This window comes from Amblyomma mixtum, chromosome 3 (assembly GCF_055824585.1).
Source record: "Amblyomma mixtum isolate Tamu chromosome 3, ASM5582458v1, whole genome shotgun sequence".
Lineage (NCBI taxonomy): Eukaryota > Metazoa > Arthropoda > Arachnida > Ixodida > Ixodidae > Amblyomma > Amblyomma mixtum.
The window spans coordinates 16,189,733-16,203,528 of NC_143014.1; the positions used below are offsets into that span (position 1 = coordinate 16,189,733).

The following is a 13,796-nucleotide window of genomic DNA, read 5'->3' on the forward strand; positions in this document are numbered from 1 at the left end:
ACTGTCCTTTTCCGACGTCTTTGGCAAGCGGGCTTGATACAGCTGTTTAGAACAAGTAAACAATAATCCATGCGATGTATAAGCGCAAGATGTCACAAAGTAATACACAACCCAGTACTTATTTTTTGAAAGAGCCAAAAAACCGTTAAAAGCAGGACGAAAATAAGCAATTCCAAAAGGGCCATTAGCTGAATACAGAAACCCTAAACTTTAAAACTTCGAAATTAGGGAAGGGCGACCTAATTACTCTAACTGAACCTGGCTCAAATAGTCTAATTCCCGTTTTGTTATAGCTATCGAGGGTGAGCTTACACTCTTCTCCTCCAAGCTCACAACATAACCACCTTGACGCAAAATTGTATTCCCGCCTTCCGACCATAACAGCCACTGACGATGACAGTGACACCACAGCAACAACAACTGGCAACTTTTTCGTGCTCTTAGAGCAGTGATCATGAAAATTAATAACACACATCCTTTTTTAGGGTTTGTTTATTTTTGGGGTTTGTTTATTTTTTGGGTTTTGTTTATTTAAGATCACAGTTTTATTTTTGTCTTAGGTGCATGTTGCTTAAAAATGATCTTTGCTCATTAGCTCAATGACACCACCATCGTCATCGCACTACTGAAGGTTTGAGGCATGGAGGAAAATGGTTTGAGGCGTGTATTAGCCAGTTTTCCGTTTTTTGGACCAAAATTTCAGGTAATTATTGACGCTCCTACTGCATGTTGGTTGCGTAACGAGTGTAATTTTTTTTACGTGTTCAGCAAGGTTCCAGCAGCGGGAAACACGGATGGCACATGCGGCAAGTGAAAGTATAAGTGGCAGTCGGTAGTCCTCGCCTGGTGTGTGAGCCGTGTAGCGTGATTTCTAGCTTTTGAAGTAATTTTAGCGGCGGTATTAAAGTTCAGTGACTGATGCTGGCTTAACATGAGCAGAAGCTTACTGGGGGCCAGTATATTAATCTGGTGACAGCATAATGGCTACGGTGCCGAGGAGTACTGCTTACAGGCGTACACGCCGAGAGGCACGTCGTGATGCTAATAGCGTCGGCTGCTGGCGATGGTGTTGCATACGACCCTTCCTGATCCGTGTGCTGCTGCAAAGTCGCAAGAGCAACTAGATCCTAGCTCGTCGCATGTTCCGTGCCTTCAACATTCGACTGAATATGCGCCTAAAGTTCCTGTTCTAATTTTGATTTGGTTTATTGATTTGTTTGGGTTGAACGTCCCAAAGCAACTCGGGCTCAGAGGGACACCGTAGTGAAGGGCTCCGGAAATTTCTACCACCTGGGGTTCTTTAACGGGCACTGACATCGCACAGTACACGAGCCTCTAGAATTTCACCTCCAACGAAATTCGGCCGCCGCGGCGTGGATCAAACCCGCACCTTTCGGGACAGCAGCCGAGCGCAGTAACCACTGAGCCGGGCCGGGGCTGTTTTAATTTTGTATTCTGTTTATAACTGTTGCATGCGCATAGATTTTCTTTTATTGGTTTGTAACCTCGATATATATAGTATTGAAGACAACTATTGCAATTTCATTTGAACTATATGTGTTGTTTGGGCCTTTTGCATCCAAAAAATGAGGTCATGCATGTTTTTACATATGAATTTTTTGCTGGCGAGGGCCAAATCTGCCCCTGTGTCATATGGACGGCTCATAATGGAGGGTATATGCATGTTTAATTGTACTGCCTAGGGATACCTGACAACAGCATGCCAGCTGCCTTCAATATGATTAAAACTGACTATAGCAATAGAGTTCCCCACTGTTAACTTTAGAAATCCTGATTTTATTTTCTTGGTCTGATTTCGAACCTAATTCTGTTTTGATCTAGAGAAATCACATGACTGTGCAAGATGGAGACACTGCAAGAGAAAAGACATCTCACATTCTGCGAAGTATTCTAACATCTGAACTGGCTTCTAGCTACAGCTGGTATGGTGCCAAGGGAAGAACAGGCTCTGTGAGCTGAATATATGCAAAATCATGTGCAGTAAGTATTATTTGGAGGAAGCTATTTCAAATCTTAAAGGAGCACAGGTGTAAAATTTTAAACTCAAATAAGTGATCCGATCTGTGTCGTGGGCACAAAGGGTTTTACTATTCCAAATTCTCTGATTTCGCTGATTCCACATGCCAAAAATCATTTGCAGAGGAGCTGTTAGCCAATGCTGACATCTATCATCTATATATGGACTGGTTGGCAGAGTCACTAGCAACACGTGGGGTAAGTCCTAACCATCACATGATGCCATAATGGACTCCAGCACTGGCATTGACCTGACAGAGACCAAAAGTACTCATATAAAACAGTTTAACTGTTCACACTGTGGACTAGATATTTAAGCTCATTTCCATGATTAAAAGGCTTTTACGTCTCATTAAAAGCAGAAAAATGAACACCTCAAAACACTGTGTCTGTATCCCTTTAAGACTTCGAATATAAATAAGATCACAGAATCAATATCTACATTAAGTGCATATAATTGAATTTGTAGCTCTTGGTAGGATTGCGTCAAGACCAGTGATATTTGCTTCGAAAAAAAAATGCCAAATTTTCATTGTTTATTTTCAGATCTGCACATTCACGCAGTTCACAACTACCCACATGGATTTTTGTTGTCATCTGGTTCATTGGCTCATGGCTGCAGTGCCATGAATGTTACCACAGGTTAGAACAAGCTAGAATTACAGCTTTCATAGTGTGCATTTGGGACTGTTTTCATACTGCCTGCACAGAAGGCATGGTCGAGCAATGGAATTGGTAATAAGATGTGTAGAAATATGCCATCCTTTGTTACTCAAGCCCATGCCCTTTGCCTGCTGGTTCAAAATTAAAGAAATGCAGTAAAGTTTGGGTAAAAAAATTTTTAGAGGTGAGATATATTTTTCTATAAAAAATACATAACATATACCCTCTCATTTGTATATAGGTTGCCTAACCGACCAGCAGACCTCAACTCAGGCACAGCAAACTACGCTGAAAGAAATCGAAAAGGCAGCCATGTCATGGTTTCGGCATGCAACTGAACGGGTAATGCGCAAGAAAACTGGGGAACAAAGCTGTGCTCCTGAGAAAACAATGGTGAGTGTGTTGGTAGTGTGCTACATTTTTTATTGATTTTTTATCTTGGGTTGAGGATTTTTCATTCCAAACTGTTGATATTTTTCCTGTGACACTGTGCTGAGAGATGATTGATTTTGAGAGAGCACAGAATTCAGTAGATTATTTCAATAGATACCGTGAAAACTTCTGCATATCAGCCTGTGTAGTTAGGTAGAATCATGGAATGTAGAATCATGGAAGTCTTCACGCACCTCTCTTTACTTGGCCGTCTGTTTGTGGTGGTTTTACTCCTGGAAGTATGTACATTTACTTGTGCAAGGATTAATTCCTTGCCGCAAGTACCATTTGGTGCCAACACCATGTGAAGGTGCTGCCATTTGTATATTGTGCTGCAAGTTTTTTTTTTTTTTTCAAATGCAGTCAGTGATTAAAAAAAGGTGAACTGAAAGAAGTGTCTATATGTATTGGGTTTTTTTTGTCTTCCTTCCAGCAAGGCAGCCTATTTCAGCATTGGCCCAGGTGGCAGGATTTCTGCTTTACATGTATACATGAATCTTCTTTTCGATGACACTATAGCAGAACCGAAAAGAAGACTGCCTAGAATGAGAAGCCGAGCAATATCTTGAACGTGTCACTTTATTGATACCTAGCAGTTGTAGTATGCTTAAGTGTCTAGAAATGCGATGCTTTGCGCATGAACAATTTCTTTTTCTCTGACCAAGCTGGGGATTTTGTTGCCCATTTGAAATTTGCTTGTATCGAGCTATACTTGCTGTTATGGTCTCTAGTCCCACTACGCTTGTGTACATTTGTTCCTGACTGCTACTACTAGAGTTAATTTTCACCCCCGTAGTGCGTTTGTATTGCTGTTCCAGCAAAAAAAAAGAGGATATGTGGATTTTAATGACTTTTATTGTCTATGTAAGAGACGACCATAGTTCCTGTGGCTTGTAGCAGTCTTATAACTTGTTAATGTTAATGTCATACTATATGCAGCGTGTTTTAGATTTTTTTCTTCTGGCCGTGCTAGTTGCCTTAAAGCCCATCTACTCCTTATGCACACTTAAACGTGCTTTTTATTTCTAGTCCTGTGCTTGCTGAAATGTGATTCTGAATGGTTGTGCTTGTGTCAATATTTCAACCTTTGATCTGTGTGCATGTATTGCTGTTATAGCGAAAAAAAGGCTCATTTGTGATTTAATAATCTTTATTGTTTTGAATGAGACAAGTACGGTTCCTGTACCTTGTAGCAGTCAGACAACCTGTCATTCCACATGCAGCTTGACTGAAATGTTTATCTTCTGACCATGCTAATTGCCGTGAAGGCCACCTACTACTTATGCACAGCTATATGCCTGCTTTTATCTCTAGTTGCATGCTTGCTGAAATTTGATCCTTACAGATAGTGGTTATGTTATTATTTTAATTTGTAATCTGTGTAGTTGGGTTGTATTGCTGTTATAGCAAGAAAGGGTCATTTGTGTTTTAAGAATATTGATTATTCTAAATAAGACAATAGTTGCCTTATTGCAGTCACATAATTTTCTTCATTTTAGCTATGCTACGTGCAGTGTGATAGAGATTTTTTCACCTCTGCTGCGTATGCTTGTATTGTTGTTTCAGTAAAAAAAAGTTGCATTTGTGTTTTTAGTTTGGTTTTTGGCGTTTTACATCCCAAAGCGACCCAGGCTATAAGGTATGCCATAGTGGAGGGCTCCAGATAATTTCGACTACCTGGAGTCCTCTAGCATGCACTGACATCGCACAGTACACTGGCCTCTCAACTTCTCACCTCCTTCGAAATGGGACTGCAATGGCTGGGATCAAACCCGCGTCTTTTGGGTCAGCAGCCGAGCACCATCTGACCAATGAGGCACTGAGTGGCATATTTGTGTTTTGTTGCGTTCATTATTTATGAGACAGTCATATAATATTCATGCCTTACAGTATGCCGCTACTGTTTGTTTTAATGTCATGCCCTTTGCAGTGCAATTAATATTTTTTGTTCTGACCAAGATAATCATCCCGAAGCCTGTTTAGACCTTACATGACTTATATGACTGCTGTTTTAGCCGTATAGTTATTTTGCATCTCTCTATTTTGCAACTCTGCATCTGGGGTTGGCTTGGCTACCTATTGTATCGGAATCCTACTGCTTCAAGTTTGAAAATGTGATAATGTTGGCTCATACTAACCTGACAAGCTAAACATAATTAATGAAACCTATTACACACATTGCGAAGCAAGGTCTATGTGCACACCATCCATGAACTTGCTCTTAATAACGAGAAATGGCTGAGAGGAGCTGTTAAAGCTGTGTTAGTGCTTCCTTTATGTGAGTTCTGTTTCATGTTCTGTTATTAAAAAATAAAATTCAGCTGTGAATCAGCATTCGGCCTGATCATCAGCATGCCCCATATATTTGAATAAAACTATTTTAGCCAAAGCTTTGTGTTTTAAATCACTCTGCAGCATAATCCAGGCCTGTGTTCTAACTTTGTGTCGTTTTTACTATAGCATCGCTCTCGGCCATAGGCAGTTGGCCGAAATGCCAGAAGCGGAAGCTGGTTCTGTTGCGGCTATGAGGCACTGCTTCTGCTTTTGGTATTTTGGTCAGTCATGCGTGACCAGTAGCGACACTTTTGAAAAGGACACGAGGTTATATTGGGTCCTGGCCAAGGAAAAAATTAAAATAGTAACGTCCTGTTGCAGTCCTGCGAAGGTCCCAAAAATGTACTTGTCAGACATCCGAAGGACTTCTTTCGGCGTTTCACTTCGGATGTTTTCAGGATTTTTTCGGGACATCCGCGGGATGTGCGTAAAGTCCTGCCGCGGACTTCCCAAGGACGTCCTTAGGATGTAGGTGTGTTGTCTGGGATTTTGAACGAACGTCATTCGATGGGAATGACATTAAATTTGCCGTGTGAACCCGAAAGCTAAGAACGAAGTATTTCAAGGAGAGGGCTGACCATTCAACGAAGTATTTACGGGTGAGGGATGGGATGCAACAAAATACTATAGTAGGATACAACTTAAAAAAACAGCAGTTGCTAACACTGGGACGCGTTCCGCGGCATCCTGTATTACTCCGCTGGCCAATCGCAACTGTAAACGAAATCAGCTTTTTAATGTTTGACTATATCAAACAATCCATGTATCAAAACTATAGAGCTCATAATTTTTTTTATTGTGATAAGCTTCTTGCTTACGTAACAAGAAGCGTTTAAGCAGCGGTCTACTTTTTCGTTGTGGAGGAATTCTGTGCGCGAAGGTTGAATGTGGGCGGAGCTTCACTGCAGACTTAAGTTGTATCCGACTATAACGTGAAAGCGGAGGTAATGGAGACGGAAAGAAAGAATGCAGGAAAAATCGGCGCTAGGCATATATAGGACACGAAAACAGGACATCAAAAAAGAGCGGTTATATGATAATTCGCGGGGCAGTTCACTGCTTTTTGAGGCTAGGACAGGGACTCTGAGAACAAAAAATTACCGACGATTACGTTACTTCCTAATGCGAAATTTGAGCGCAGCAAATAAGCTGTTTCACCTTTTCGATAGATTGAGGCAAAGAAATCGAGCAACACATGTATGCGCTATCACAGAATTTTTTTTTTTATTTTTCACACGTATTCCTTTAACAAAGACTCCACTAACAGTTCTTGACAGTCATGAAGGAAGCTTTGTGGTCGGAGAAATAGACTGATATATGTTCGACTTGGTACACCAATGCTTGATTCTCAAAGACGAGATCTATACAAGTGCCTCGCGAGGTTGTCACAGCCGTGGGACGCGTTACGAGCGAGAGGAACGGGATGTTCTCCCGCATGAGTGTTAGGAAATTGCTGCTTGTCTTTATGTCAACATTAAAGTCCCCCACTACTGACATCGGTGTGGATCGATGGACGGTTAATGCGAGTTGCAGGATGTGCACGACGTCTTTCGTGAGTGCGGTAGGGGCGAAGTAGGCAGCTACTACCAGCAAGCCGTTGGGCAACTTTGCGGCGCACAGTTCGCCAACTTCATGTGACGTGCCAAACATTTCGACTGCTATTGCAGAGAGACCTGTGCGCAAGTAGATAGCGACTCCCGCCGCTCTGTTGTGGTCTCTGCGAGCACCACAGCAGTATAGGAAATCTATGATTTCGAGAGGCTCTTCGGGATCCATCCAGGTTTCAGCAAAGCAAAGTACAGAGGAATGGCGCAGAATGTGATCGTGGTGTACGTCCTTGGCATGTGCGGCAAGGGAGCGTACGTTAAGAATGTGGTTGTGAATGATGAATCAAGTGCTGCCAGCGAATGACGCGTCCATTGGCTGTCTGCGTGTGTTACTGATGTGTGGTTAACATGTTAAGCTTCGCCTGTAAGAGTGGAACGCGACAGCGTCTTGCAACGCTGCCAGGGAGTCCACAGAACGCCATCGCCAATTCGGCTGTACGCCTTGCTGGACGGTAAATTTATTTTTTGAGGAAAGGAAATGTACCTCTCTCGCATATCTGGGTGGACACCTGCACCTCGCCGTAAGGGAAAGGGGGAAGATGGGAGTGAACGAAGACGCCGTATTAGCTAGACGCGCCTTTGTTCATTCCAAACCATTCAGCTGGCATTACGGAGTGGCTAGCGTGCTCGTATCGCACTCCGGAGACCCTGGTTCGATTCCCCAACTCGACCAATTTCGTTCTCGGATTTATTGATTTATGCGGTCTAACTAGAAAGGTTAATTAGGCTATTTCATATTTAAATTCTTGCTTTTCTATCCATCGTGTTCTGTCATTAACCTGCCAATTGTTGGAACTGTCTAGGATGTTCGACACAACGTATATGAAACGAGCAACGTCTTACTGAGTGGGGAAGTGCGTGGTGGTGGAGGGAACGCGGCTTCGTACTTATCTGTTTTTTTTCAGCAGCGTCTCCTTCCGCGGACGCTGTTGTCGCTGCGGCTCGCGTCTTTCTTTTCTTTTCTTCTGACCTCTTCATTCTCCTCTATATTAATTAGGCTAATTGATTAATTAAGCAATTAACTAAACTCAGTGCAACTTAGTTGCAGCATCACTATACGATCCCTTTGATTGGTTGCATGGTTACTAGCCAAAGTACAATTGGCCCCATTTGAAATTCGCGCACTGTGACGTCACGAGCATTTCGACCATAGAGTTTCTTACTACTACCTAGAGGGAAAGCTGGCGGCGCTGCACTTCAGCCAACATGGACGCTCAAAGCATCATGGGGCGGTGAGCTACTTGTTGCGGCACAGTCGTAGTTTTTCGGGAACACAGAGTGGCAGTACTAAGGCGTTTCATTCCGAAAACGTAGTTCGTGTGTGCGCAGACGACTTTCGCGCGAACGCAGTGTGCAAAAGCCATAGTAGTGAAAACGCGACGACACACGACGCCAATAAAAGGTTTTACTCTTCCGAAATGCCATTAAAAAACCTCTTAAAGTATCTAAACAACAAAATTTTTTTTGAAAACATATTTACTTTTAAAAGTGCGCCTGTTAATTACGAAATATTAGTTTTTTTAGTGTTCATCACTTGGCCAATAGGAAAGCTAGTCATGTCTTATTTTAGGCAAACTTTGCACTTAAATGCTTTTCTGCTCGTTTGTTGCAATCATTAGACAAGATATTGAATGTTAGGACGTTTGTAGCTATCAAACAGCTTTATTTTTTTATTATTTTTTGGCCAAAAGTTACAGTTCCGCAACAAGTAGCTCACCGCCCCATGATGCTTTGAGCGCCCATGGTGGCTGAGGTGGTCACGTGGGGTCTCCATGCAAACTTCCATAGACGGCTTGCCAGCTTTCCCTCTAGGTAATAGTAAGAAACTCTATGATTTCGAAAAGCGTGACATTGGGGGCGGAGCTGGTTACGAGGCCGACGCCGACGCCGACGACGACGCGAAACCCAGGAACGGACGCCAAAGAGCTGCGCTCTAAAACGTATAGGTCCAAATTTGAAGAAGTGGATATTTTGTGCTCTGCTTGTAAAACGGAAACGGAGATCATAGAGCACTTGGTTCTGAGGTGCGCAGAACTGCCCTCCCAGAGCCTCCCAGAGGGGGCAGCAACAGCCATAGAGATAGCGCTGGGATTTACTGGGGAAGACGGGCGAGTGGATGGGAAAAGCGTGACAGTGACGAAGGGGAGGTTGGAGGATTGGTGGCGGAAATCAAGGGAGGGGTGAATTTGGAGGGGAAAAGGATGGACAGATTAGACATTGTAAGAGCGAAAGGGAAAGAAAGGGAAATAAAATAAATTAACAATGGGGGAAGTATAGGCTAGGTGGCGAAAGCTACCGCCCGGTACAAAGGGTAAAGCCATTATCATCCATCCATCCATCCATCCATCCTGGACATAGAGTTTCTTACTATTACTCTATGATCCTGGAGGCTGGCGTAAAATGGACGGGGCAGAATGTGAGAACGCCGACCCGGAAAATGGTCATGCGCAGCCTACGACAAGAAAAGTACGTTGTGCCTGTAATGTTCATTGTAAGGATGCTGCGCTCTGAAGCGGGGTGGGGGCACAGGTGGGCTCGAAATGCGTCCAGTTGCAGTGCGCTTGAACTCTGTATGGTTTCCCTCTCTCCCCGCCGTTAGCCGTTATCCGAGTCGCGCTTCTGGTTTGCTTTGCTGGTTATTAAAGTGTTCGAAGTTGTATTAAACGATTGATTGGACTTCATACATATATGTCAGGTGCTCCGTCTCTTCCGTGCTCAGTTTCTGCAATCCTTTGTCCTGTTCGGCAAACGTGAAGCATTGTGTGCGCGAATCGCACCCGTTTTTTCGTCGCCTTTTGCAGCGCATGCTAGCATGAATTAAAGAACGCGTCAGCATGTCGCGGGGTGTATTTTTAATGGTCTTTTATGAATTGTGCAACTTGGATGCCTCTGCATCGAAAAGGACAGGGTCAGTTTTACTGTCGATTTGTCTTTAAGATAAAAGTGAAAACGTTTCAGATTCTTGAATGTGCAGTTAATGATTCATTGGTTCGATGAGAAACCTGGTAGGCAGGTACAGAATTTGCATGGTGTAGATGGTTTCAGGGTTTTATCTGCCTAAATTGGTGAATTTGTGCATCAAAATAAGTGTCACCTAATCGACAATGAAGAGACGATGTAAATTGTGTTGGGTTGGCTGATTTGGACTTTGTTTTTCAGAGATTCCGAAGAGAAGAAAGCAAAAGCAGTAGTGACTCTGACAGTGACTACGCTCCATATGTGCCCTTGAAGGAGCGACGGAAGCAACAGGCATGTCGCTGTTTTTTAAGTTGCCTGTATTGGCATTCTAGTAAATGTCAGAGGTTGCCAAAAATGAGACCTTATTAAGGTGGCGGTCCCACTCTGACGGTGAGCGGGAACCATTTTTGGTGATGTTTGTACGTCGACTGTACCTCGCTCGTTCGCTTCATAAATATGGTTCAGATATCACTGAAAAGCTAGTTTTCTCTGCTTTCAAAATATGCATTTGGTTTAACGATAGCTGCAAATTTATTTCAACTGTAAAAGAAAACGCAAAGGTGAAAACTGGCAGTTGAGCTCAACTTGTCTCAGGAAATGCAAAATTGTGAAAAACCTCTTGCACCTAGAAAAAAATCTTTCGAGATACTTTGAGATCTGATGCTAGTGAACGTTTTTAAGCATTTAGAAGTACGTGTATAGGTTAGTTTATTAGCCACGCGTGTTTGAAAAGCATAGAAAACAGAACAATGTAATCTGCAATAACTTTTGGGATATGCATTGCACTGTGGCGACTTTTTGTACAGTTTGAGACCGTCTAATCGCTCTTCCATTCTGAAAATTTCATCCATCTGCCTTGTTTAGTTTAAAAGTTATTCCCGATCAAAGTTGGCATTTTTTCGAAATAGTTAAAAACGGAATGCAATACTGTTCAGGTAACCAGCACGTGGCAGTTCTGAGATTTTGCGTGAAGAAACTTAATACTTCGCTCTACGCGGCTAAGCATCGCCTTTACTCTACGGCTTTTAGGGAATGTGCAATGTCCAGTTGATTTTAGCTACCTTTTTTGCTCTCCTTATGAAGGGCACAAGCTCTTGGAAACGTTCCGCGGCTTCTTTTTTTCTGCCAAATATGCTCTTAAAATGTCTGTCTCTCATTCTTTTAATCAACTTGTAACGATTACCAAGAACAAAGTCCACAAAATGCAAACAATAATAGCAATAACGCAGGGACATGCGATAAATGTAGACAAATGTAGTAAGTAGCGCCATCTACACCAACGTACGTGTACTAAATAATCAGTTCAAAAAAATAACGAGTGTGGCGCTGCTAAACATTTAAAATCAGGAGGTGTTCACGAGAAGGAACGATATCTCTACGATGTTTGCACGTTCCCTCCATTTTGCCCTCTGTAGTGTGTGTCGAACTTCCAAGCAGATTTCCGCCATATTGCTTTGCTGGATTGTTTTGTAGCGTAAAGCCACACTACGCGGGTCAGAGCAGAGTTTTGCGTGTGTGTGTGTGCGCGCCGCCCGTTCTGCGCATGCGCGAAAACCGCGTGACGTCACGAGAGGCGCAGGTGCGTCGCCTCCTCGCCACAGCCGGTGCAAGCTCCTCGCCGCCGGCGTGCGCTCCTCTCCGACGCGTGACCTTTAGCCGGAGCAGCGCCTCCTCTAGGAGGCGCTGGCCGGAGCCGTGTTTACGACAGTTGCGCCGCGCGCTACTGCGCATGCACGAGGAGGGTGCGCGGAGAAAAGACGGTCGCGCTCGACATGCAAGCTCTGGTAAGCTAACGAGAGTCGAGCCGCTGCCAAACGGCGCAGAAGACTGGAAAATTTAAATTCTTCCGATCCCGAGGTTGTCGCCTGGCAATTCGCCGTCGAGCAGCGTAGGAGCAATCGAGCCAAGGCGAAACGTGCGGCCGAAACACCGGAGCGCTTTACGCTACGTATATCCAGGCATAGCAGAGCTAAGCCACTGCCAATTTTTTTCACCTGGCGCTACGAAACGCATTCAGGGCGTCATATTATTTTTCGAGGGCAGCTTTGGCATTGTTTAAGCGACAGGAAAGGGAAAGAGACAGGCTTTCGCTTCGTGCTGCCGGTTGTTCGTTGTTCCAGCTAGCGCTGTGGAGGGGAAGTTGGAGAGCGCTCGATTCGCCTGCACTCACTGCACCAGTTCAGCAAAGTTCTGCGGCAGCGGCGGTGCGGCGGGTGTGTACCGCTAGTTCCGGCACTTTGAGCGCAGTTTCGTAATGTCTGCTTCCAAAACGGATGGTAGAGTGCAAGCCTGGTCGTCGCTAGCCTTTGAGATGCCAGTGAATTGCAGCCAGCTGTTTACAGCCTACATCAGCGGCTGCCAACATCTCGTATCTCATGAAGAAATGTGCAAACAGCACATCACAATAACATGTTGCCATGAACCAGCCTCGATCCGTTTCTTTGGAGAACTCGAGCAGCTTTCTAGCTTGTCGACAAGTGAAAATTACTTGAGTCTCCGCCGTTTATCACAACCAGCAAACCATCATCTGCTTCCATGGCGGCTGCAGCTGCACTATTTCAGCACTAACCATGGAGCAGGTGCAGTTTTCCTGAACTAGACTCGCAATTTTTTCAAACGAATGCCGTGGTTTATAGAGCGCCATGTTCCACCGCTGAAATGAATCCATGTGGTATATAAGTCCGGTACAACTCAAGAACGAAGCAGCACATGCCCATCAAAGGAGACCGCCCAGCCAAGCGCATCGACCGAACAGTTTTCTGTTCGGTCTCCACCGGTCCACCGGTGCGCCGCGACAGCACCGGTGGAGACTGAAGCCGCCACGACCGTCTGATGCCGAGCATGACCCACCGAGAGCACTCAGCGCTTTTGCGCAAAAAAACGCTCTCACGCGGACATATGCGAAAGAGGCGCCCCAGCTCCCTCCCCCATGTAGTGGCCAGTGCAGCTGAGACAATAGACGCGGGCGCCACACCTACTGCTTCCTACCACACCTACCTTCTCCTTTCTCCCTGTCTTTTCACACTTTTATTTCTCTCCTACCTGTCAGCTCGTTATCCCTTTCCTTACTGGTGCCCCTGCTCAGGTGCTCCTAGAGACGATGCCAGATGCGGGGGCAGCAAAATCTTTTCCTTTCTTTTTGTGTTATTATTATTTTAATAAACTACTACTGGCTATGCAGCTAAGGCTATGCGCAGCCTTATCCCGAACAAAGAACATTCCACTCTCGGCGACACGGGGACAAAACGCCGTCTCCTTCCCTCTCTTTCGCAGACTTGGCTGCATGCACAGCCACAGAAATCGACGTGACTGGCTGGGGGGCTCCCCTGAGTTGTATGTGCCGCTTCGTTCTTCAGTTGTAACCGACTATAGCACTGAGAAGTTCCCTCTTTCGGAACTGGCACAAAGGACCGCCCCCTTCTCTTTCCAGCTGAGCCAAAAGGTGCGCGCCCCTCCTGCGGGTGGGGTAGACTAGCGCCGCAGGAAAAGGAATTCTCGGAAAATGATTACAAGCATGTTATAAGCGGTGTTTACCTGACGGGTTGAGTTGAGGATTTGAGCTGAAAACCGGTTACTGGGTTCCTGTAAACACCTAAAAGTCGGGTCCGGGAGTCGAGGGAGCGTGTCCAGTCAACTCCGCTGCAGGGGGTGAGTTGACTCACTCGACGCCAACAGCAGATAGCATGTAAACCGGATGGAGTCGGAGTCGGGTTAGTGGAAGGGGAGGTGATAAACGCGAACCTGTGATTCGCTTGCGCCGTAGCG

General features: G+C 44.8%; 1 protein-coding gene and 1 long non-coding RNA gene across 7 annotated transcripts in view; both read left to right on the forward strand.

Annotated features, from left to right (window-relative positions):
• LOC149349316 (uncharacterized) lies at positions 1 to 5,521 on the forward strand. Of its 5 annotated transcripts, none has more exons than XR_016290028.1 (5): positions 1 to 2,001; positions 2,162 to 2,235; positions 2,584 to 2,679; positions 2,942 to 3,093; positions 3,570 to 5,521. It is a non-coding gene; the product is annotated as an uncharacterized LOC149349316 (long non-coding RNA). The 5 variants fall into 5 exon arrangements; XR_016290030.1 differs by having other exon boundaries at positions 1 to 846; positions 1,843 to 2,001; positions 2,942 to 5,521; XR_016290029.1 differs by having other exon boundaries at positions 1 to 816; positions 1,843 to 2,001; positions 2,942 to 5,521.
• A 3,861-nt stretch (positions 5,522 to 9,382) lies between these two features.
• The window catches only part of abs (ATP-dependent RNA helicase abstrakt), a 56,901-nt gene continuing 52,487 nt past the window's right edge, over positions 9,383 to 13,796 (forward strand). Inside the window, exons 1-2 of one of the 2 annotated variants that reach the window (XM_089578251.1) lie at positions 9,383 to 9,539; positions 10,233 to 10,322. In XM_089578251.1, the coding sequence (XP_089434377.1) occupies positions 9,474 to 9,539; positions 10,233 to 10,322 (156 nt within the window). In that variant the 5' untranslated portion in view covers positions 9,383 to 9,473. The remainder of the gene's footprint in view (positions 9,540 to 10,232; positions 10,323 to 13,796) is intronic. The other variant, XM_089578252.1, reaches the window with a different exon arrangement.